The sequence below is a fragment of the Lynx canadensis genome, chromosome D3, assembly GCF_007474595.2.
Source record: "Lynx canadensis isolate LIC74 chromosome D3, mLynCan4.pri.v2, whole genome shotgun sequence".
Classification (NCBI taxonomy): Eukaryota; Metazoa; Chordata; class Mammalia; order Carnivora; family Felidae; genus Lynx; species Lynx canadensis.
The window spans coordinates 61,338,137-61,362,342 of NC_044314.2; the positions used below are offsets into that span (position 1 = coordinate 61,338,137).

Here is a 24,206-nt window from a genome sequence, read left to right on the forward strand (position 1 = left end):
TCAAGGACACCACTTAACATATCACTGGGTGCATAGGCCAACGTTATAAGAAAAAGAATGAAGAACTGTAATAACTACAATTATTTGCAGACAATATGAGCAAATGAAACTATTTGTAGATGATATAATCAATATAGAATGCCAAAGTGAAGCCACAGACCAACTATTAGAATGCAAGAATTCAGAAAATGATTTAGATCATCATATAAAAATCAATATAGTTCCTTTATATTAACAATAATCAAATAGAAAACAAGATACAACCTAAATTAGCAACCAAAACTGTATTGTAAATGGTTTTGCCAATGTATCAATTTGGCTGGACTATAGTCCCCAGTTTTTTAATCTAACACTAATCTAGACGTTGCCATGAATTTAGAGATATGATTGAAGTCCATAATCAACTGACTTTAAGTAAGGATATTATCCTTGATAATTTGGGCAGGGCTGATTCAATCAGTTGATAGTCTTGAAAACCAGTCTGAGAAGAGAGAGAAACTTTCAGGCCATCAACAAACATATTCCAAAATATATAAGAAAAGAATTTTTGAAGAACTCAACAAACTTATTTAAAAATGTATTTGGAAGAACAAAAACCTCAGAATTGCCAGGCCAATTTTGAAATTTTGAGATAAAAAATGGGTGAGGTTTATTTGTCCTACCAGACAATTAAGGTATGCTTTAAACCTGGAAGTTAAAACAAAACAAACAGAAACTTAGTTCCCTTACAGAAAGGAAGAAAAGTCAAATGGAATACCACATACAGTTCAGAAAAAAAAACCTAATTCACTCATATGAGCTTGATGAATGTCAAAGTTGACCCCACAAGCCAAGAGAAGAAGAATAGGCTATCTAGCAGGTGAAAAATCGACTTCAATAAAAAAATAATAAAAATAATACTGAATCCCTGTCATAAAGGTGATCTTCCAGTAAATAAAAACCTAAATGTGAAAGATAACATTCTAAAGTCAATAGATGAAAATATGGAAGAATAACTCTGTGCTTTGGATTTCCATGGAGATTGCCTCTAACATAAGACCCAAAATATAAGCTATAAAAATAAAGATAAATAAATTAAGTAAATGAATAAATAAATAAATAAATAAATAAATAAATAAAGATGAGTTTGACTACATTAAAATAGAAAATTCAATAGACACCACTATAAATAGATTTCACAGACAGATGATTAGCTGGGGCATCTAAGATTAGAGATGACATTACTGAGATTAATATTTCAATAGACAAAGAATGCCTGAACATCAACAAGAAGACCACTGAACCAAGAGAGAAGTGAACAAAACATCTACATAGGTCTTACAAGGGAAAACTTGAGAGGGCAATATATTTATACAGAGAAACTAAAAGTGGAAAGACATTATTTAAGTCATTAGAGTTAAAATAAAAAATGGGTTAACATTTTACACCCATCACATTAAAAAAATTTTTTTTTAAATTTATTTATTTTTGAGAGAGAGAGAGAGAGAGAGAGAGAGAGAGAGCAGGGGAGGGGCAGAGAGAGAGGGAGACACAGAATCCAAAGTCGGCTCCAGGCTCTGAGCTGTCAGCACAGAGCCCGATGCGGGGCTTGAACTCACAAACTGTGAGATATGGCCTGAGCTGAAGTTGGACTCTCAACCGACTGAGCCATCCAGGCACCCCTTACACCCATCATATTAGCAAAAATTATGAAATCTATAATATTGGGGTGCCTGGGTGGCTCAATTGGTTGAGCTTCTGACTCCATTTCACGACAGGTCACGATCCCAGTGTCAGGAAATCGGGCTCCATGTCAGGCTCTGCACTGAGCATGAGCATGGAGCCTGATTGGGATATTCTCTCTCCCTGCCTCTGCCCCTCTCCCCCGTGCTCTCTCTCTCTCAAATTTATATATATATATAAACATATACAATATGTTTATAAATAAATATATATAATATGTTTATAAATAAATATATAAACATATATAATATACAATTATATATAACATAAGTAAATATATAATTTATATATTATATATGTTTATATATAATTATATATTTACTTATAAATAAATTTATACATAAATTATATATTTATAAATACATAAGCATATATATGTGTGTATATATATGTATATGTATATATACATACATATGTGTGTATATATATGTATGTGTATATAAATGTATATATTTCCATAATATTGAGTTTGAGTTTTTTTCCGAGGGGAAACAATATTACAGTAATAGCGTGAAATTGGTACAGCCTTCCTGGAAGTCAGTACGTAAATACGTCTCAGTCTCTGACTTGGCAGCCACATTCTGAGTTATAAAGTCCAGAGAAACTTTTGCAACAGGTCTACATGGGGACTTGAGTCATAACATTCATCATCCTTGTCTGTAGCAGCAGAGATTTGGAGATATTCTAATTTTCTGCCAGTCAAGAGATGAATATGTAAAAATGTGCTGAATGTGCATCTTGAGATATGTGCAACCATTAGGAGCATGAAAGCAGAACCACCTATGTAGATCTTAAAAAAAAAATGGGTTAAAAATAATAAGAAACGGGGCGCCTGGGTGGCGCAGTCGGTTAAGCGTCCGACTTCAGCCAGGTCACGATCTCGCGGTCCGTGAGTTCGAGCCCCGCGTCAGGCTCTGGGCTGATGGCTCGGAGCCTGGAGCCTGTTTCCGATTCTGTGTCTCCCTCTCTCTCTGCCCCTCCCCCGTTCATGCTCTGTCTCTCTCTGTCCCAAAAATAAATAAAAAAACCTTGAAAAAAAATTAAAAAAAAAATAATAATAAGAAACAAAATGGGACAATTATTTTGCGGGACACAGACCACAAAATAATTCAGATTAACCAAGAACACAGATCTGGAAAAATAACATATATGTTTAACACAAATGTGTTTATGTATAGTTAATATATGTCTAAAACACATTTAAGGAGTTTCCTATGGGGAGGCAGGAAATAGGAATGAGAATGGGGTATGAGAGATGCTCTCTGAATAATCCTAAAATAAAACTGTTCTGTGAATTAAAGAGTACACTTCTGCAACTCTGCTCTGGAGAGGACTAGGTAGGTGCCAGACTGGATGGTCTACATTCTGGTCCTTGGCCTGCCTCTGGTCATGCAACTGGGGAATTGATTAGATGGACCCCCAGGCCTTTGAAACTATAAAGTTTTATGTACAAATAAAATTTATTTATATGACAAACACATACCTGATAAGTATGTAGTATACTTATGAATTTGTATGTATAAATAAATTATATCTTTATATTTACATAATGATAAATACATAAGCTATATATATAATATAGTGCATATAATTTTATATTTAAGTATACTTGTGTTATACACACACACACACACACACACATGTTTAAGATCTAACCAAAAGTTACATTATCTCATTTCAGCATAAAATCCTTCTTTAGTGGTTAAAAAACTGCTTGCCACAGTCTCACTGCCTTGATTACTAATCTGATGTTGGGAAAGAAGAATGAGCCAGGGTTACCTTAAAATACGGAGACACCATTAGTTGAATATCTCTCAGGTCTACTTTCAACAAACCCATACAGGAAAGAGGGATTTCTCGGTAGCCCAAGAGAAGATCCCATCAAAACCTGGGCAATATTTATCTTTGAGGCAAAGTGAGAAACCACACACATGTCCTAACTCACTCTTTTCAGCAACTGTGTTAACCGCCCCCATCCACTGCCATGGTTGCTGGGGCGATGGCTCTCCCCAGGCTCTGAGCTCAGGGTATTTACTTCTGTGTTTCTAATGTTGATGTGGAAGCATTAGTGAATGCTGCTTGCGTGGACCTAAGACAGAGGAGCCCATAAAATACGCTCAGGGAAAATACGGAACAGTCCCCCCCCCCCAAAAAAAAATGAAGCATAAAGATTTAAAATGTCATAAACATAAAATATATATACAGCTAAAATGTACATTTCATTCTAAAATGCATTTTCTTCAGGTTTCTCTAACTTTTGACATAATATACTTTTGGCATGTGGTCAGTTACTTAAAAACATAGCTTAAGGAAGTTAAATTTTATTAGCCTTTTAGGAAAATGAAAAGCTTAAAATAAAAGGAAGCAGAAGGGAAGGGAATTAATCTTCTGATTTCTTCTCAATTCTACTGTAGTTTTTATTGCTTTCATTAGGGACAACTAAGGATTAACACACAGAGATAAAATTTTCTCAAGATCAGTCAAATAATGTATACTTATATGATATGAATAACTGGGTTTTACTTATCAAGTATTCCCTTACAGTAACATTTCTTGATTTATATATTATACATATATTATGTATATAATATATAAATATTGTATGTGATATATAGGTGGCATATGTGGGACACATAAACAGTTTGCCAAGACACTGTTTTGCCTCAAAGATAAATATTGTGCAGGTTTTGATGGGATCTTCTCTTGGGCTACCGAGAAATCCCTCTAAGGAGTTTGTTGAACGTAGACCTGAGAGATATTCAATTGATTTTATCTCCCTATTTTAAGATAATCCCGGTTCACATTGTGAATATATTCTATATGTATATCCACAGTGTTGTGAAACCATTGCTTCTATATACTTTACAAAACATTTTCATCACTCCAAAAGCATCCATGAAGCAGTTACTTTTTCTCAATTCCTGCTTTTCCTTCTCCCTGGAAACCACAAGTCAGCTTTCTGTCTCTATGGATATTCCATATAAATATTATCATACAATACGTGGCCTTTGGCGTCTGGCTTCTTTTCCCTTAGCATAATGTTCCCAAGGTTCATCCATGTTGTTGTGTGTGTACTTCACTCATTTTATGGCTGAGTATTATTCCTTTGTATGTATGAACATTTATTCATCTGTTGATGGATATTTAGGTTGTATCCACCTTTTGACTACTGTGAACAGTGCTGGTGTGGACATGTACGTACATGTATTTATGTTAGAGTACTTTTTCCACTTATTTTATGTACATACTTAGGAAATGAATTGCATATGATCATATGGTAATTATATATTTAGCTTTTCGAGGAGCAGCCAAGCTATTCCCACATTTTACATTCCTGCAAACCATGCACAAGATTTTCAAGTTCTCCATATCTCTGTCAGCACTTGGTATTTTCTGATTTTTTAAATTATTATTTACTATAATAATGAGTCATTCTAGTGGATGTCAAATGGTATCACATTGTGGTTTTGATTTCCATTTCCCTAATGACTAATGATGTTGAGCATCTTTTCATGTACCTGTTGGCCATTTGCACATCTTCTATGGAGAACACTCAATTCTATTTTATTGGCTTACACTTTTATCCTTACAGAAATTCCATATTGTTTTGATTACTGTAGCTTTGGAGTGAGTATTAAAATCTATTAAAATCAGGAAGTAGAAGCATGATTGCTGAAACTTGATTCTTCTTTTTTTCAACCGTTTTAGCTATTTGGGACCCCTTGCAATTCCATATGAACTTGAAGATTAGCTTTTTTTATTTCTGCAAATAAAGGCCATTGGAATTTTCATTGGATTCGCACATTATCTACAGCTTGTTTGGGGTAATAATGACATTCTTAAGGATATTAAATCTTCTAACCCATAAGTACAAGATATCTTTCCCTTTATTTCAATCTTCTTTAATTTGTGTCAGCATGTTTGACATTTTCAGTGTACAAGTCATTCACCTGGTTAAGTTTATCTGTAGGTATTTTATTATTTGATTTGCTAATGTAAACAGAATTGTTTTCTTAATTTTTCTACAGATTGTTCATTTCCCATGGGCAGAAACAAAACTGATTTTTGTGTATTGATCTTTTGTGTGTGTACGTGTCTGTGTCTGTGTGTGTGTGTGTTGATCTTGCATCCTGAAACTTAGCCGAATTTCTTTATTAACTCTGGTAGTATTTTTGTAGATTCTTTGAAATTTTCTATATGTAGGAACATGCTATCTGCAAATAAGAACAGTTTTACTTTTTCTTTTCTACTTTGGTAGTCTTTTACTTTTTTTCACCCAACTTCTCGGCCAGAACTTGCTGTACAATGTTGACTGGCAACTGTAAAAGTAGATGGACGTATTCATTTGCTAAGGCTGCCAGAACAAAGTACCACAATTGGGTGGCTTAACCAATGGAAATTTATTTTCTCACAGTTCTGGAGGCAAGACATCCAAGATCAAGATGTCAGCAATTTCTGGCTTCTTCTGAGGCCTCTCTGCTTCACTTGCCCTTGGGTGGATGCCTTCCCATTAAGCCCTCACATGGTCTTTTCTCTGTGTACATGTACCCGTGGTATCTCTATGGGTCCAAACATCCCCCTTCTATAACACCAGACAGACTAGATTAGGGCTCACTCTAATGGCCTCATTTTAACTTACTTCTTTAATGGCCAAATATGGGTCAATCGAAATGATTGTTATTTTTTCCCCTTTTGTCCTATTCATGTTGTGTGTTACACTGATTGACTTTCTTATGTTGAACCATCTTTGCATGATAAAATAAACTCCACTTAGTCACAGTGTGTAATCCTTTCAAAGTGCTATTTTTGCTTGTATTTCACTGAAGACTTCTACATCTATATTCATAAAGGATACTTGATTGCAGTTTTGTTGTTTTTTTTCCCCTTTTGTGTTGTCTCTGGCTTTGTTACTTGGTAACACGGGTACCACAGAATGAGTTAGGAAATATTCCCTCCTATTCTATTCTAGTTTTTGGAAAAGACTGAGAAGTATTGGTGTTAATTTTTCTTTAGATATTTGGTAGAATTTATCAGAGAAGCTATCTGGTACAAGACTTTGCTGACAGGTTTTTGATTACTGATTCAATTCTTTACTTTTATAAGTCTGTCTACATTCTCTGTTTCCTTTTTGTGTCAGTTTTGGTAATATTTATGTTTCTAGAAAATTCACCATTTCAATTAGGTTATCTAATTTGTTGGGGTATCTTTGTTCATAGAACTCACATATAATTATTTTTTAAATGTTTTTTAACATTTATTTTTTTTTTTAAGGTTTATTTATTTTTGAGACAGAGAGAGACAGAGCACGAACAGGGGAGGGGCAGAGAGAGAGGGAGACAGAATCCGAAGCAGGCTCCAGGCTCTGAGCCATCAGCACAGAGCCCGACGCGGGGCTCGAACTCACGGACCGCGAGATTGTGACCCGGGCTGAAGTCGGATGCTTAACCGACTGAGCCACCCAGGTGCCCCTAACATTTATTTATTTTTGAGACAGACAGAGACAGCGTGTGAACAGGAAAGGGGCAGAGAGAGAGGGAGACACAAAATCCAAAGCAGGCTCCAGGCTCCAAGCTGTTAGCAGAGTCTGATGTGGGGCTCGAACTCACAAACCTGAGCTGAAGTTGGATACCCAACTGACTGAGCCACCCAGGCACCCCACATATAATTATTTTAGTTCTGTAAGGTTGGTAGTATTGTCTCCACTTTCATTTCTGATTCTATCATTTACATCTTGTCTCACTTTAGATTTGTGAATTTAGCTAAAGGTTTGACAATTCTGTTGATCTTTTCAAAGAACCAACTTTTGTTGATTCAACAAATTCTCAATTAATTGCATTCAATAAATTTTGGTATATTGTGCTTCTGTTTCCTTTTGCCTGTAAGGATTCTCTAATTTCCCTTGTAATTATCTCTTTGACCCACTGGTTTTTAAGAACACATTATTTAATTTCCATGTATCTGTGAATTTTCCACTTTTCCTTCTGTTATTAATTTCTAGCTTTATTCCCTTGTAGTTTGAGAAGATGCTTTATATGATTCAATCTTTAAAACTTTCTTGAGTATTCTTTTATGGCCAAACATATGGTCTCTCCTGGAACTATGTTATGTAAACTTGTGAAAATTATGTGTTCTCTTACTCCTCAGGGCAGTGATCTCTCTCTCTCTCTCTCGCTCTCTCTTTCTGTATATATATAATTGGTTTATAGTATTGTCCAAGTCCTCTTTTTCTTTATTGATCTTCTACCTAGGTGTTCTTTCCAGTACTGAAAGTGATCTAGTGAAATATTCAATTACAACTGTAGAATTGTCTATTTATCCTTTCAAAACTGTCAAGGTTTGATTCCCATATTTGGGGCTGTGTTGTTTGGTGAGTACATGTTTATAATTGTCATATCTTAAATGTTTTATTTATTTTTAAGAGAGAGATAGCATGCAGGGGAGGGGTAGAGAGAGAGGGGGACGGAGTATCTGAAGCATGCTCCACGCCGACAGCAGAGAGCCTGACGCGGGACTAAAACTCACAAACCATGAGATCATGACCTGTGCCAAGTCAGACATTCAAACTGAACCACTCAGGCGCCCCAATTGTCATATGTTTTTGATGAATTGATCTTTTATTGATATAGAATGCTTCCTTTGTAACAGTTTTTTTTATGTAAAGTATGTTTTGTATAATATTAACGTAGCCATTTCTGCACTTCTTCGGTTATTATTTGCATTGAATACCTTTTTCCATCTTCTTCACTTTTAACCAACTTTGTATTTGGATTTTAAGTGAGATTCCTGAAGACAACATACAATTGAATCATGTTTCCTTATCCATTTTACCATCTTTGCCTTTCACTGGAGAGTTTATATAAAAATGATTACCACTTATATAAAAATGATTACCGGGGCGCCTGGGTGGCTCAGTCGGTTAAGCGGCCGACTTCGGCTCAGGTCATGATCTCGTGGTCCGTGGGTTCGAGCCCCACGTCAGGCTCTGTGCTGACAGCTCAGAGCCTGGAGCCTGTTTCAGATTCTGTGTCTCCCTCTCTCTGACCCTCCCCCGTTCATGCTCTGTCTCTCTCTGTCTCAAAAATAAATAAACGTTCAAAAAAATTTAAAAAAAAATGATTACCAAAGATATACTTCTGTCTCTTTGCTATTTTTTTCTGTCTGTCTTATATCCTTTTTGTTCCTCACTTCCTCTATTCCTTCCTTCTTTTGTGTTTAATTGATTTTTGTAGGGTACCATTTTGACTGCCTGCTCATTTTCTTTTGTGTGTATATTTTTTAGACATTTTCCTATTCATTACCATGGGGATCGCAGTTGATATCCTAAATTTATAACAATCCAGTTTGAGCTGGTTACCAACTTAGCATCAATGTTATACAAAATCTTGTGGTGCCTGGGTGGCTCAGTTGGTTAAGCATATGACTTCAGCTCAGGTCATGATCTCATGGTTCATGAATTCAGTGAGTTTGAGCCCCGAGTCAGGCTCTGTGCTGACAACTCAGAGCCTGGAGCCTGCTTCTGATTCTGCGTCTCACTCTCTCTGCCCCTCCCTGACTCGCACTCTCTCTCTCTCAAAAATAAATAAAAAAATATATGTATATATATATATATATATATATGTATATATATATGTATGTATATATATATATATATATATATATATATAAATATAATATTATACAAAATCTCTGCTTCCATACAGCTTCATCCTTTCTTTATGTTGGTGTCACAATTTACTTCTTTATACATTGTGTACCTATTAGCATATATTTATACTTATTGCTTTATGCACTTGTCTTTTAAATCATATAGGAAATTAAGAGAGAAGTAGTGAACCAAAGATACAGCAATACTGTGTTTTATGTTTACACAGTATCTTTATTGGAGTTTTTCCTTTCTTTGAATGTCTGTGAGTTACTGTCTAATGTTTTTTTCATTTCAGCCTGAAGGATTCTCTTCAGCATTTCTTCTAGGACAGACCTATGAGTGACACATTAGTCTTTGTTTATCTGGGATTTTTGTCTTCTCCTTTGTTTCTAAAGGATAAATTTGCATGATAGAAGATTCTTGGTTAACAGTTTTCTTTTCTTTTTGTTTTCTTTTTGTTTTCCTTTCAGCACTTTCAAAGTATCACATTTCTGGCTTCTATGGTTTCTCATGAAAATCTGCTCTTAATCTAATTGAAGTTTCCCTGATTGTGGTGAGTCATTTCTTTCTCCCTGTTTTCAAAATTTTCTCCTTGCCTTTGGCTTTGACAATGTGATTATGATGGGATTCAGTTTTCTCCTCTTGGAAGTTATTGACTTTTCAAATGTGTAGTTTCATGTGCTTTTTCAAACTTGTCATGTTTTGATATTCTTCAAATATTCTTTCTGGCCCATTCATTCTCTCCTCTCTCCCTGGGACTCCCATTATGTGTGTGTTGATATGCTTGACAGTGGCTAATAATTCTCTTAGGGGCACCTGGGTGGCTCAGTCTGTTAAGTGTCCAATTCTTGATCTTGGCTCAGGTCATGATTTCACAGTTCGTGAGTTTCAGCCCCGTGTCGGGCTCTGCACTGACAGCATGGAGCCTGCTTAGAATTCTCTCTCCCTCTCTCTCTACCCCTACCCCACTCATGCTCACTTGCACACTCTATCTCTTTCTCTTCCTCTTCCTCTCTCTAAATAAATAAACTTTAAAAAAAATTAAAAAGAATTCTCCTAGACTCTGTTCATTTTTCTTTATTTCTTAAATCTGCTCTTAGACTGGATAATTTACACTGACCAATCTTCAAGTTCATTAATTCTTTATTCTGCCTGCTCAGATCTGCACTTTGAAACTTATTTTTCTTTTTAGCTATTATACTTTTCAGTTTCAGAATTTCTGTTTGGTTACCTTCTATAATTCCCATCTCTCTATTTATTTCCTCTAATTTGATTAGAAATTATCTGCATTTCCCTTAGTTCTTTTTTCATGACTTCATTTACCTCTTGGAACACATACAACATAGGCAACATAAAATGTCTAGTAAGTTCAAGGTCTGTTGCCTCAGGGAAATTTTCTGTTGATTTCTGCTGTGAACAGGTCATGTTTTCTTGTTTCTTTTAATGCTTCACACTTTTATCCTGAAAATTAGATATTTTGAATATTACCATGTGATAATTCTGGAAACCAGATTCTTCCCCCTCAGAATTTATTTTTGTTGATTACAGCTATAGCTGTATGTTTAGTTACTTTTCTTTCTTTTTTTTAAGGTTCTATATTTTTCAAGTCATCGTTATACCCAATGTGTGGCTCAAACTCACAACCACAAGATCAAGAGTCACATGTTCTACTGACTAAGCCAGCAAAGTGCACCTAGTTACTTTTCTAAACTAATTTTCATGAAATACATATCCATTTCTATGTGTGGTCCATTCCTCTGTGTTGTCTTTCACTAGTGTTTACACAGAAATGTTTTTAAATATCAGGGACCGTGGATGGTGAGAGAAAGAGTGGGAGAGAGGGAGGAGGCTGCTTACAATTCTGCCTTAGCCTTCACTTCCTACTTGCGCTGAGACTAGAGATCTTACAGAAGTGAAAGCTTGGGGTCTTCTTGGGTCTTTTCAGAGTATGCATCCTGCCCTTAGCATGCATATAACTTTCTATATTCCCCAGTATGCATGGGCACTTTTGGATGCCAAAAATTCCCAAAGAAATTTGGGAATTTTACTTCTCAGCTTTTCTCCCAGGCTTTCAGCACCCTATTGCTTGCCTCAGCTGTAACCTTCTGAAACAGGCAGTTGTGAGTTGTTCATTTGCCTCACAAGGTTTCTGAGGAATGGCTGGTCTTTTCTGCTTCAAGCGACTTCTGAATTGGGTGAAACAAGTCAAGTGACTTTCAGGCAGCCCCAGACATATTAGAACACACGAAAACAAGTCTTTGAGAATAGGTCTTCTCTCTTCCCTCTGGAACCAGGGACCAGGATCCCACATTGGTAATGTTGGCAGCTGTCTTCGGGACTGCCAACATGCTGGGGCTGGGCAGGGAGCAAAGGCAAATAAAAATGCCAAAAAATTATCCTGCCGTTAAGTTACCTTTTTCTTGATTCAACATTTCTTTGGCCATTGTAAATCTTTCACTGTTTTCTACGGTTCTGAAAAAATTATTCTATTTTTTTTCTTGAATTTTACCTCATGCTGTGTAGGGAAAGCTACCTTCTCTGCCATTTTTGCTGATGTCTTCTTTCGGTTTCAAAAGATTTACCATTTTTAAAAAATTTTTTGAGTTTATTTATTTTGAGAGAGAAAAAAGTACAAGTGGAAAGGGGCAGAGACAGATAGAGGGAGAGAGAGAATCCCAAGCAGGCTCCACACTGTCAGCATGGAGCCCAATGCAAGGCTCAAACCCACGAACCATGAAATCTGACCTGAGCCAATGTCGGGTGCTTAACTGACTGAGTCACCCAGGCACCCTTATTATTTTTCTTAAGTAGATTCCATACCAAGCGCAGATGCTAATGCAGGGCCCAAACTCACAACCCCGAGACCAAGACCCAAGCTGAGATCAAGAGTCGGATCCACCCAGGTGCCCCTCAAAACATTTTTTATTCAAACTTTTGGTTTTCATTTATTGTGTGTGCATGTACTGTGTATATATACTCTTTTGAACGAACTGAATAGGAGATTATTATTCCTTTATCTAAATAAAATGCAGCATAATAATTACATCTAATACCATCAAACATAGACTCTTTCAAAACTGTTTTTTTCCTTCTAATCCTGCACCAAAGACTCTTCCAGTTGCAAAGCTTCACTGCTGCTACTGCCCTGAAGACCTCTAAAGACCCCCACCTCCTGCCCCCAATTCTACCTCTCTGTGATCAGAGGAACAAGGGAAAGGGGTACCACGAGGTAAAGATTAAAGAGAAGATACTGGTGAGAAGAAAGCCAGAAGGGGAGTTCCTCTAATTCTGTTACAAATCAGCACAAGTCTTGTTCGCACGCCCAAATTACACATGCGTGGAATGGACCCACAAGACCTTTAAGAACTGAACTATGATGCAACGAACTACTCAAGTACCAGACTAATCTCTGAGTGCTGCATATGCAGGGAAGAACCAAAGAGAAAAGCAAAGATTTTGATATTGGTACCACCACCCATAGAATGTGAGATAAACTTGTGACGTAAAACCAAACAGACTAACTGCCTGCTAAAACACAGACGTGAATAAAAACAAATCGACAGTTGTCTGAAAATTTTAACATGACCCTGATGTCTCATAACATAATATTCAAAGTGACCAGGATACAATCTCAGATTACTTGACATACAAAACATCAGGAAAATCTGACCAATTGTCAACAGAAAAGATAATAAGGTCAACTTTAAAATTACCCAGATGTTAAAATTATTAAAAAATTATTTTAAAACATCCATCATAACCACATTCCACAAGGTAAAGGTAAACAATCTTGAATGCATGGAAATATCAAAGTTGTCAGCAGAGAATAAATAAATAAAATTTTAGAACTGAAAATATACAGTATCTGAAATTTAAAACTCCCTGGATGGGCTTAATAGTAGAAGACAGATAACAAAGGAGCGAGTCAGTCAACTTAAAAAGATTAATAGAAATTATGCAAGATGAGTAACAGAGAGCAAAAGATTAAAAAAATTAACAGGCCCTCAGGGACCTGAAGTTCAAAAGGCTTATCACTTGTTTCATTTGTGTCCTTAGAGTTATCAAAGGAAGAGAGAAAGAGATTGGTGCAGAAAAAAAAAAGGATAATAGCTAAAACTTCCCCAAATTTGGTACAGACATAATTTACACATTCAATAGGCTTAGTAAACCCTAAAGAGGATGAACTCAAGGAAACCACTCCCTGCCACATGATAACCAACATGCCAGAAATACTGCAAGCAGCAAGAGAAAAATGTCACAGTATATACAGGAAGACAACTATTTGAATTACTACATATTTGTCACCACAAACCATGGAGACCAGAACGCAGTGTGGAGCAGTACCTTTAAACGTACGAAAGGAAAGACCACGAACCCAGAATTCTCTAACTTGTGAAAATATCCTTCTGGAATGAAGGCAAAACACAGACATTTTCAAATGAAAAACAAAAACAAAAATACATCGAAGAGTATCTGTCATCTGAAGGATGACATAATGGATAAAAAATGGATAAAAAGGTATTTGTTTCACACACGCGTGCGCGTGTGTGCACACACACACACACACACACACACACCCCTCTTGATTATAACCATGCTCCAATTAAGTCATGGCATTTCTAGAAATGATCCCTGGGTTTTTTTGTGGTTTTGGAAATATTTCGTGTGAACAGAAATAATTGGGGGTATTATGTTGCCCATGTGTTTTGAATAGTCACTCTTATTTATACAAGAAATATGAAATATCCAAAGATATGTCACCTAATAAATAATCACTCATAATTAAAAACACAAGAAAATGGGGCATATATTAAAAGGATTAAAAATATATATGCTAACTTCAAGATGATTTACAGAAGTACCCAAAAAGCAGATTCACAAAATGAACAATTTATGGCCAGAATTACAGAGTACCAAATTGTGTATTTGTATACTATATTTCTCTAATTATTAGAATGCTAAGGCAGAAAAAATTCAGTGCTATCAGAAGAAATAAATAACAAGGAGAAAACATAGAGGTTTTTTTTCAAAAATTTTAACTTAAAGCTTTTTTTTTTCTCATAGATTCTGTTTATTTGTCATATATTTCCTCAAATAGAGCTAAAAAAAGACTATTATTATTTATGGATTTTATCCAGGAATTAGGATTTATTTTTTACTTTTTCTGGTGTTTATTTATTTTTTTTGGGGGGGGGAGGGAGGAAGAAAAAGAGAGAGAGAGAGAGAGAGGGAGAATGAGTGTGGGAGGGGCAAAGAGAGAGGGAGACACAGAATCCAAAGCAGGCTCCAGGCTCTGAGCTGTCAGCACAGAGCCTGATACAGGGCTCGAACTCACAAACCATGAGATCATGACCTGAGCAGAAGTCAGATGCTAAACTGACTGAGCCATCCAGGTACCCCCAGGAACTGGGATTTAAAGACAGGTATAAAGGTAACTTAGGTATAAATCTAAACATAAATGTGATAATTTGTTACACTTATAAAAGTAATTCAGAGGTTATTGCCTTAGCCAACATTTCCAATTCTCTAGCTTTCAATGTATTCAAAGTGTGACATACAAATGTGAAAGATCCACGGTTTTCATGATTATGCCGATATTTATAAGCTAATTTTGAAATTTTCCATTTAAGAAGTAAGGCATTCCACAGGGCGCCTGGGTGGCTCAGTCGGTTAAAGTGTCCGACTTCAGCTCAGGTCACGATCTCGTGGTCCGTGAGTTCGAGCCCCGTGTCGGGCTCTGGGCTGATGGCTCAGAGCCTGGAGCCTGTTTCCGATTCTGTGTCTCCCTCTCTCTCTGCCCCTGCCCCATTCATGCTCTGTCTCTGTCTCAAAAATCAATAAAACGTTAAAAAAATTAAAAAAAAAAAGAAGTAAGGCATTCCATAAACTTAACAATTCCTGTAAGAGAGCTCTGAGCCTTGTGGTCATTCACTTTTTGGTGAAAATGAAACAGCAAGAAGTTTCACTGATACGGCTTTATAGATAAGTTAATTAATTGAATTCAAATTCTGCATAAAAACAGAGTTTGAAGAGTTCTATATATATTTCAAATTTTTAAGCATCCAAGATATGTTTATTATTTATTTGCAACTTAATTAGAAAGACCCCAGTGGAATTAACCATGTCGCCAATGTAAATGGCATTTACAGAAAAAATATACCTCGGAAAGCAAGTATTTATATTTAAAGGATTTCCCACAACTTTATGCGCCAGGTAGAAAAAACGAAAAGCAAGTCAATAACATAAAACCAAGGTTCTTCTCTTCAATTCAAAATGAGGTTAACTATTGATACCTATTAGCTGGAAAAGAGTGTGCTAGGACTTCAAAATGAACTAAGTCGTCAAGCTTGTAGGTTGAGTATACATGAACTTGCTAATCCTAACCATTCTGATCTACAGGAATGGCCATTTCATTAGTATCAGACTCATACAAATGCAGAGAAGAAATACATGTCTGCCACATATTCTCCTTGAAATCTCATTGAGGTCATCATTCCAACCCTCCTGGAACTCTTTGTTGCGAAAAAACAGCAAGAGGGGCTTTCTGGGAGCACCACAAAGCCAACGGAAGAATGGATGACAAGATCATTGCCTTCGGAGTCCTCCGCACCTTCACAAATTAGACTGCGAGCTTCTACTGCATGTCTCTGAGTGGGACTTGCAATTCCCCACCACACCCACGTCTTAATCCTCCCTTGCAAATGTTCAAGTTTCTATTTCCAATTTTTTTATTGACATATTGTTGGAGCCAAAAAAAAAATATTTTTTTCCCTTCTGCCTTCCCATTTGGATCCGTCATTTATTACCTTGGCTTTATGTGCTATTATTTAATAACTTTTAAAGTATTGTAGTTTCTTCTAAAAGGTTCCTCACAATGAAATGGATATAATCAGAGGGCGGGGGGGGGGGGCGGTGGTGGTTAAAGAATGCCAGAGAGAAAGATGACTCTCTGGGCACACAGAAGAATGCTAGAGGAGGGACCAGGAAAAGGACATGAAGCTGCCAGCATTACAAATGTCCACTCCATCCTTCCTTCTAAATCTATCATTCATGACCAGGTCTCACATCTTTTACATCTTTCCTTACTACTCTGACCCAATGTCTTTATCTGACACTCAGAAATGTATATCTTATATTGTCAGTTGCTGCCCTAGGCTGGGTGACCAGGAATAGACTCAGACTGAGATTGGTGTATAGGAAATTACTGGAGAGGGCTGTGGGCAATATCATCAATAGAGGGGTGAGGGAGGCAGGACTGAGCCAGGGGAGAATCTGGACTGCAATGTGGCTGCAGCGGAGCCTTCAGAGGGTCCTTGGGAAGCTTTGGAGCTGGAATGGCCCTTCACAACTGTCTGGAATCGAGGCAAGCGGGCTAAGCCTGTGTATCCCACTCACCCCCATCACTGGCCAGAAACTAGATGTGAGCTGTCCCCAGAGATGGGTGTTACTTAAGCAAGGCAGCTTCCTACAGTTCACGATAGTGATTGCGGTGAGCAGTCCTGAGTCAACTCTTCAGGAAACCTGGGGGAATCAGTGCCACCATCATGGAGGGGCTAGGGGCAGCACCTCACAGAGCAACTAGGTCATCTTGTTCTAGACATTCGTTGTCCTCAGATGCAGCATAAGCCTCCTGAAAGCAGGCACCACGCTAGCATAATATCTCAAGCTTAACAGGGACCTCAATGGCTAAATATCTGGGGCAAGAAGCAGAACTGAGAGCATGAAGTGGCAGGGCTTTCTCACTCTAGAAAGCACAGGGGCCTGGGACTTCCCAGGGGTAGAAAGTTCCTATTTTTGAGGTACCTTTTGCCCGACATACATGGAAATATAATTGACACTTGGACAACACGGGTTTGAATTGGACGGGTCCACTGGTACACAGAATTTTTAAGAGTTAACCACACAAGCCAGAGACATTTCTCCATAGGACCCAATGGAAGGCAATCTGCACAGGGGTCATGGCCGCTGACCTCTGAGGACCAAGGAGGCCCCCTGGTGAGCCCAGGCAAGGGCAGGACCTGGCAGGGCTGTAGGTCACCCCATGTATGGATGGGGAGGTCGGGGAGAGCACCAGGACAGAGCTGGCTGTCAGGAGGCTGGGCTGAAGCACAGGAACTTGCCCAGAGGGCAGGGATGGCATAGCACCAGAAGCGCCTCCCCACTTTGCCCCCAACCCTAAAGCAGCACCTCAGCATCTCTGCATCCGAAGGCCAATGCACTCATGTGTGGCTTTGGCTGCTGATGGCCACCCATTATTGGTGGGGTACCTCCAGGCACACAGGGCAGCTGTCCCTTCCTGCAGTTCCCCTGGAAGCTAAGTCCAGGCCCCTGCGCCTGTCCCAGCCTGGCCTGCCTATTCATGGATTTTTTTTTTCAAAAATTTACATACAGCACTGTAAATATATATTCTCTTCCTTAGGATTTTCTTATCAACATTTTCTCTTCTCTAGCTTACTTTATTGTAAGAATACAGCATAGAAGACACGGAAAATACAAAAATATGTGCTAATTGGCTGTGTTACTGGTAAGGATTCTTGCCAATAGTAGGCTATTAAGAGTTATGTTTTAGGGAGTCAAAAGTTACTGGTGGATTTTCCACTGCATGGAGTTGGTGGGGGGGGGGGCTTGCCCCAAGCCCTTGGTTGTTCAAGGGTCAATTGCAATAGGTAAAATATGAAGCTGATCACCAGGAAAATATAACCAGGCACCAGCATAAGATAAACATATGTAAGGGTCAGGATGAGCAGAGAAATGCAAAGCTGAGTGCAGGCTGGTCTTAAAGCAGGCACACAAAAAAATGAAAGTGGGCTTCATGGTGAATATCTAATGACATGCTTGGCATGAGCAAGGGAGCTGTTGTTAGGAACACTGATTAAAATAAAGGTTTGGTTACAGCTCCCCAGATTTTAAAAGGATGCTGGGAAAGAATGTTCTCCTGACCACTTTGTGATTTACAGTTTACAAGGAGCTGTGTGCTTAGTGAAGAGGGAGAACATGGATACCCCATACCTGGGAAGCCCAAACCCCCAGCATCATCACAGGAGAGATCTCTCCGTCTCCACTGGGATCCCATAGGTCCAGGTGGGAGCAACGGAAAAGTTTTAGAGAGATGAGCACAGAGGGTGTGGAGAAGGGGAAAGCTAGAACCAGAGCAAGAGGGGTTGGGGCGGAGACCAAGGAAGCCTTCTTGTTTGATATTAGTGAACAAACAGTAATTCAAAATACATGAAGAAACATGAATTCATCGAAAGTAAAATGAAACATACAACAGACTGAAATTGACTTTAAACTAAGTTTCTTGGGGTTCCCCCAAAAAGAGAAATAAGGTAAATCCCGAAAAGTGAACAAGAAATTGTTTTTTCAAAGACAGAAGAAATGAAATAAAATAGATGACACTGAAAATAGCAACGAAATGTCTTAGAAATTTAAAATATGGTCATTTAACTACTGAAACAGATCAACAGGTAAGCTACCCCCTAGATTGGGTGGAGGCCAAGATAAATTCGGTGAACTGGATGACAGTATTGAGGACCTCATGCAGAACTCAGCACAAGGTAACAAAGAAGATGTAAAACAGCAGTCGAGAGCATGGAGGACAGACCGAAAAAATTCAACATAGATCATTAGGAATTCCAGGAAAGCAGCAGAAACAGTGGGAGAATTATTTGATGAATTGCCTTCCATTTATTTGTAAATGTATTCATGAAACTACTGTTTGGCAACTACTATGTGAGAGACATCTTGTTTAAAACTTCAGTGTCTTTGGATAGAACAGGACATATTGTACCTTTCAGATCATACATGTTATTGAGAAGCAGAAAATATGCTAGGTACATCAGAAAGGTAATAAAAACTAGAAAGCAACTGGAAATGACATTTTTTTTCTTAAATTATTAGAAACCATGTTTGAAACATACAGTTGACTCTTAAACAATGTGGGGTCAGGGCCACTGGCCCCCCCCCCACACACAGTAAAAAATCCACATATAACTTTTGATTCCCCAAAAACTTAACTACTAATAGACTACTGTTGACCAGAAGACTAACCAACAATAGTTGATTAACACATATTTTGTACCTTACATGTATTATATACTGTATTCTTACAATAAAGTAAACTAGAGGTGAAAAAAAGTATTAAGAAAATCATAGGGGCGCCTGGGTGGCTCAGTTGGTTAAGCGTCCAACTTTGGCTCAGGTTATGATCTCACGGTCCATGGGTTAGAGCCCCATATCGGGCTCTGTGTTGACAGCTTGGAGCCTCAAGCCTGCTTAGGATTCTGTGTCTCCCTCTCTCTCCCCTCCCCCACTTGCTCTCTCTCTCTCTCTCTCTCTCTCTCTCAAAGATAAACATTAAAAAAATTTACAAAAGAAAGTCATAAAGAAGAGAAAATATATCTATAGTACTCTACCATATTTACTTGGAAAAAAAACATACACATGGGCTTGCATAGTCCAAACCTGTGTTGTTCAAGGGTCAACGATACATACATGTACATGAGCATGAACATGTAGAGTGGGGAAGATGCCAAAACTTTCATCAGAATTGGAAATTCTAGGCCCTCTAGCTCTAAGGGCCAGATAGTACATATTTTAAGCAAGGACACAATTCTGCCATCGTAGTGCAAAAGCAGTCACAGACAATCCATGAGCAAGTTATGGTTGTATTCCAGTAAAATTTGATTTATGGAGACTGAAATTTGAATAAAAGGTAATTTTCCTATGTCACGAAATAATTTCAATTTTTTTTGGGGGGGGGCAATTTAAATTAACTCACAGGCCACAGTGGTGGGTAGAGACAGTGTTGGCCTGTGGGCTGCAGTTTGCTGGTCCCTGCTCTAGTAGAAGAAAGCACATTTGAAGTCAAAAAGAACTGTGCTTTGATAGTCAAGAAATTTCCTAGTAGGCTTTGCACTGATTCTGTGATGTCTGAGGGTCCTTCCACATTTGTGGAGAAGAAACAAAGCCCAGTATGACTCATCCATACCAGGTGTCCCTGTCTCCATTCATGTGGCTCCGTTCCCTGGAGAAGACCCCCCCACCCCATCCACTTCACTTTCTCTAATTTCCCCATTTCCAAAAGGAGGTCAGGCCAAAAGCCAGAACTCAGGTTGTAGATATATGCCTAATTCTTTTTTTTTTTTTTTTAACGTTTATTTATTTTTGAGACAGGGAGAGACAGAGCATGAACGGAGGAGGGTCAGAGAGAGAGGGAGACACAGAATCCGAAACAGGCTCCAGGCTCTGAGCTGTCAGCACAGAGCCCGACGCGGGGCTCGGACTCACGGACCGCGAGATCATGACCTGAGCCGAAGTTGGACACTTAAACGACTGAGCCACCCAGGCGCCCCTACCTAATTCTTAATATTATGAGGTAGTTGTTCTGTTGTGATGTTTTACAGAAGGAGAAAAAACGATAGGCAGGTAGAAATGTATTAATATACCAGAACCTTGTGTAAGCACACTTAAAAATGTCTGCTTAAGTCTCAAAAGCTGAACTATGGAAAGGAGGCCAAATTGGAGAACTCAAGCACCCAAATAAAATGGCTTTCCGTGCACATTCTCAGGTCCCTCCACAGGCAGGTTTGGCAGAGAACAGGCCAATACAAGCATCCAACGTGGATATGAAGAAATTCCTTTAGTAGGATCAATTGATTAACCAGTCTCACTCAAACAGAGGAAGGCATTTCCAAGTGCAGTGAGCACTGGGGCTCCCTCATGGAATGGTCAATGCCTTTGCATGAAGTCAAAGGCAGAGATCCAAACACAGGAGACAGGAAGTTGCTCAGCCTTCCGCAGACCCACCCCAGTAATGAGCCTTGTCCTTGTCCTTCCACGTCTTCCTTCTGGAGAGGAGGACAGCACTTGGAGGCTGAATGATACAGTTAGATTCAAGAATATGTACGCTATTTAGCAGAGCACTGAGAAAAGCTTTCATGTAAAAGTGAAACCTCTGAATTGGGGCTTTCTGCCAATTCAGTAAACAAACTATAGGACAAGAGAAGAGAATTAATAGTTGTTATTTTTTGGAGCTTTTCTCTCTCTCTCTCTTTTTTGTTGTTGTCTTTTAAACCATGTTATGGCTTCTGCAACTTTGACTCTAAACAACTGATGGTTTCCATGTTTTTCTGCCAAGACCTGAGAAGTGTAGGCTGTGAGTGCAGGCCTATCCACTGCAGAAACTCCCTGTCTGCAGACATCTTCTGACTGCAGACATGTCCTGCCCCATGCCCCTGTAAGTTCCCAGGGGTCTACATATTGCCCATGGGGTGGGTAGTAACACCCCCAGCACTGGGAGTAGGGGGCCGGCTACACTGCCCCCTGGTTCCCTCTGGATAGAGATCCCACAAATTTCAGAGTGAAACAAAAAAAAGAGAGGAACTTAGATATTTACCAGACCCTGCCCCATTCCACCTCTGGTTCTGGGATTTCACAGATTATCCAGACTGAGTTGTACCCCCACACTTATCCTCAAGGAAACTGCATAACAACTCAATGTATCAGGGAGTTGGCTTTTGGGAATAAAAAGGCTTAGTCATGTTTTAGATGATTCCAACTATGAGAAGTTGTCCAAATCGTAAGGGAGAATTTTTTTTAAGGAAATGGTGAACTTAATGGTCTCATTTCTAAGAACTTCAGTGACCTCCATAATTCGTTGCTCGGGGATAGAAAAAGCGCCTTCTGAAATCTGTGCTTCCCCAATTCTGACTGCATTCAACACCACACAGGCTTGTCAGAGAAGTCCTTTCCAACATCTCGTTCCAGATCATTGATTTGTGTCTTTCTTAATGTTGACCAGACTGTAAGTTCCTTGAAGGTAGGAGCCAAATATCACACCTCTGTAGACACTCCTGAGTGTCTCGTACAGCACTTTGCACACAAGAGTCCCCATTAAATGGTTACTGAGAGGACTTAATAAATGAAAATCACACAAATGAGAGAGAACGTGGTCCTTGTGTACTGATCCCAATGTATGTTGGCAAGAACGTTTCGCATCAAGCCAACAAGAAGTCTGCGTACTTCTTGTTATTTTACTAAGCCAGTTTGCCAAATTCTGCACCAGGGGACCCACAAATGGTAATGAATGGGAGAAAACAATCAGGTTATTGAGTCCATTCCCCTTCAAGGCGGGCTCGTTCCCTGTGGAGTATTCTTCCAGCAATTAGCTTTAGATGTTTTCTGTACAGAGTTATTCTGCAATCCCTTCAGGAAAACGGTGAATTCAATTCTGAAAAAAAAAAAAAAAAATGTCTGTTCTGCTACACTTCGTTCTCTTAGATCTACCCATATAACTTCACCTTTGTCTTTTTTTCTCTTGCATCTCTTCAAAAAGGCGGGTTTAGTTCCACACGTATTGTCAGGCATGGATAGATGGAGGAAGGAGTTACTGCCTTCAGCTTCATGTGGATAGAGACTCGGAAAGTTGGGGGGGGAACTGGAGGTGTCCCCACACACCTGAGAGTGGCGCTCACCAAAGACAGGTGTAGATGAGTGACCGTCAGCTTGCTTCCAGCTGTTGCCCACCTTCGTCATGCTTTTTTCCACATCTGCTTTTCCATTGGCGTGAGGCGCCCGGATTTGCTGGCCAGGAGAGTCTTTCTGCCCTGGCTGACTGGTCAGGAGAGATTTCTGTGCTGTTATCATGTCCTTTTCCCCACAGGGAACATGCACCAGGTTGCTATGACTCAGTGCATTGTGACCTGCAGTGTTTATGTTCCCCGTTCCTGAGCTCCTCAGCCAGCACTGCCTTCTGTTGGTTGGTTGTGCTCACAGCACCAGAGGAATGACTCATCTGCAAAGGCGGGAGGGGGGTGTGGGTCCTCCAGTAAAAGGCACATATTATCCTCAACGTCTCTCCGCAGAAAGAGCCTAGCACATTCTCAAAAAACAGCCTTTTAATTAGTTTTTTGCCATTGCTCCATGGGTATGTTTTCATTTATCTATGAAACTGGCAAGAAGACATGCCAATTTCTCTCTTTAGATTGTACATCTGTCCCCTTCCTTTTGCTCAGGTCTCAGATCAGACATTTAAACCCATCTCTGGTCTGCAAGCTGAAATGGACACCATCTCCCCGCCCCCAGGTGCTCATGTTACCCTGCCTTGCACACCTCACCACTTGCAATTACCTTAATTTGTTTCTTTTTTTATTCTCTCCCCTATCTCTATCTCTCTGTCTCTATCTCTCTCTATCTATAGCTCTCTCTATCTCTATCTCAAATGTAAGCTTCACAAGTCCAAGATCCTACTTGCCCTGCTTGATTATCCTTGCACCCCCAAAGCACAGAAAAGTGCTTAAGTAGCACACAATAAATATTGGTTGAATGGATGAACGAATGAATGAAAAGCAACAGGTGAACGTAAGAAGTCATGTGCTGATGTACAGCTGTTACCACAGCCACGTGGAGGACATAATGTAAAATCTTTAACCTTCACCAGGGTAACAGATTGAAAGAAGCAGGATATTAGTGCATGGAAGGGAAAGAAATAGGCAAAACTTGTCTCCTCCCAGTTAAATTCATTGAGCTAAAAAATTTACCTACTATTAGTTTATTGGCCTTGCATTCATATCGACATCCCTATATCTGCTGTGAAACATAGTGGCCGAATTCACAGATCCCTCCTTCCCATCACCTTCAAGTTCATTCATCCTTTTCCTTCTTTCCTTCCTCCCTTCCTCTCTCCCTCCCTCCCTTCCTTCCTTTCTCCCTCCCTTCCATCTTTCCTTCTTTCCTTCCTTCCTTCCTTCCTTCCTTCCTTCCTTCCTTCCTTCCTTCCATCTTTCCTTCCTTCCTTCCATCTTTCTTTCCTTCTTTTCTTCCTTCCTTCCTTCCTTCCTTC

General features: G+C 39.0%; 1 protein-coding gene across 1 annotated transcript in view; it reads right to left on the reverse strand.

The window, feature by feature from the left end:
• Positions 1-23,011, reverse strand: part of LOC115528584 — a 140,297-nt gene extending 117,286 nt beyond the window's left edge. Inside the window, exon 1 of the mRNA XM_032595340.1 lies at positions 22,666-23,011. Within this exon, the coding sequence (XP_032451231.1) occupies positions 22,666-23,011 (346 nt within the window). The remainder of the gene's footprint in view (positions 1-22,665) is intronic.
• Between the last annotated feature and the right edge of the window lie 1,195 nt (positions 23,012-24,206).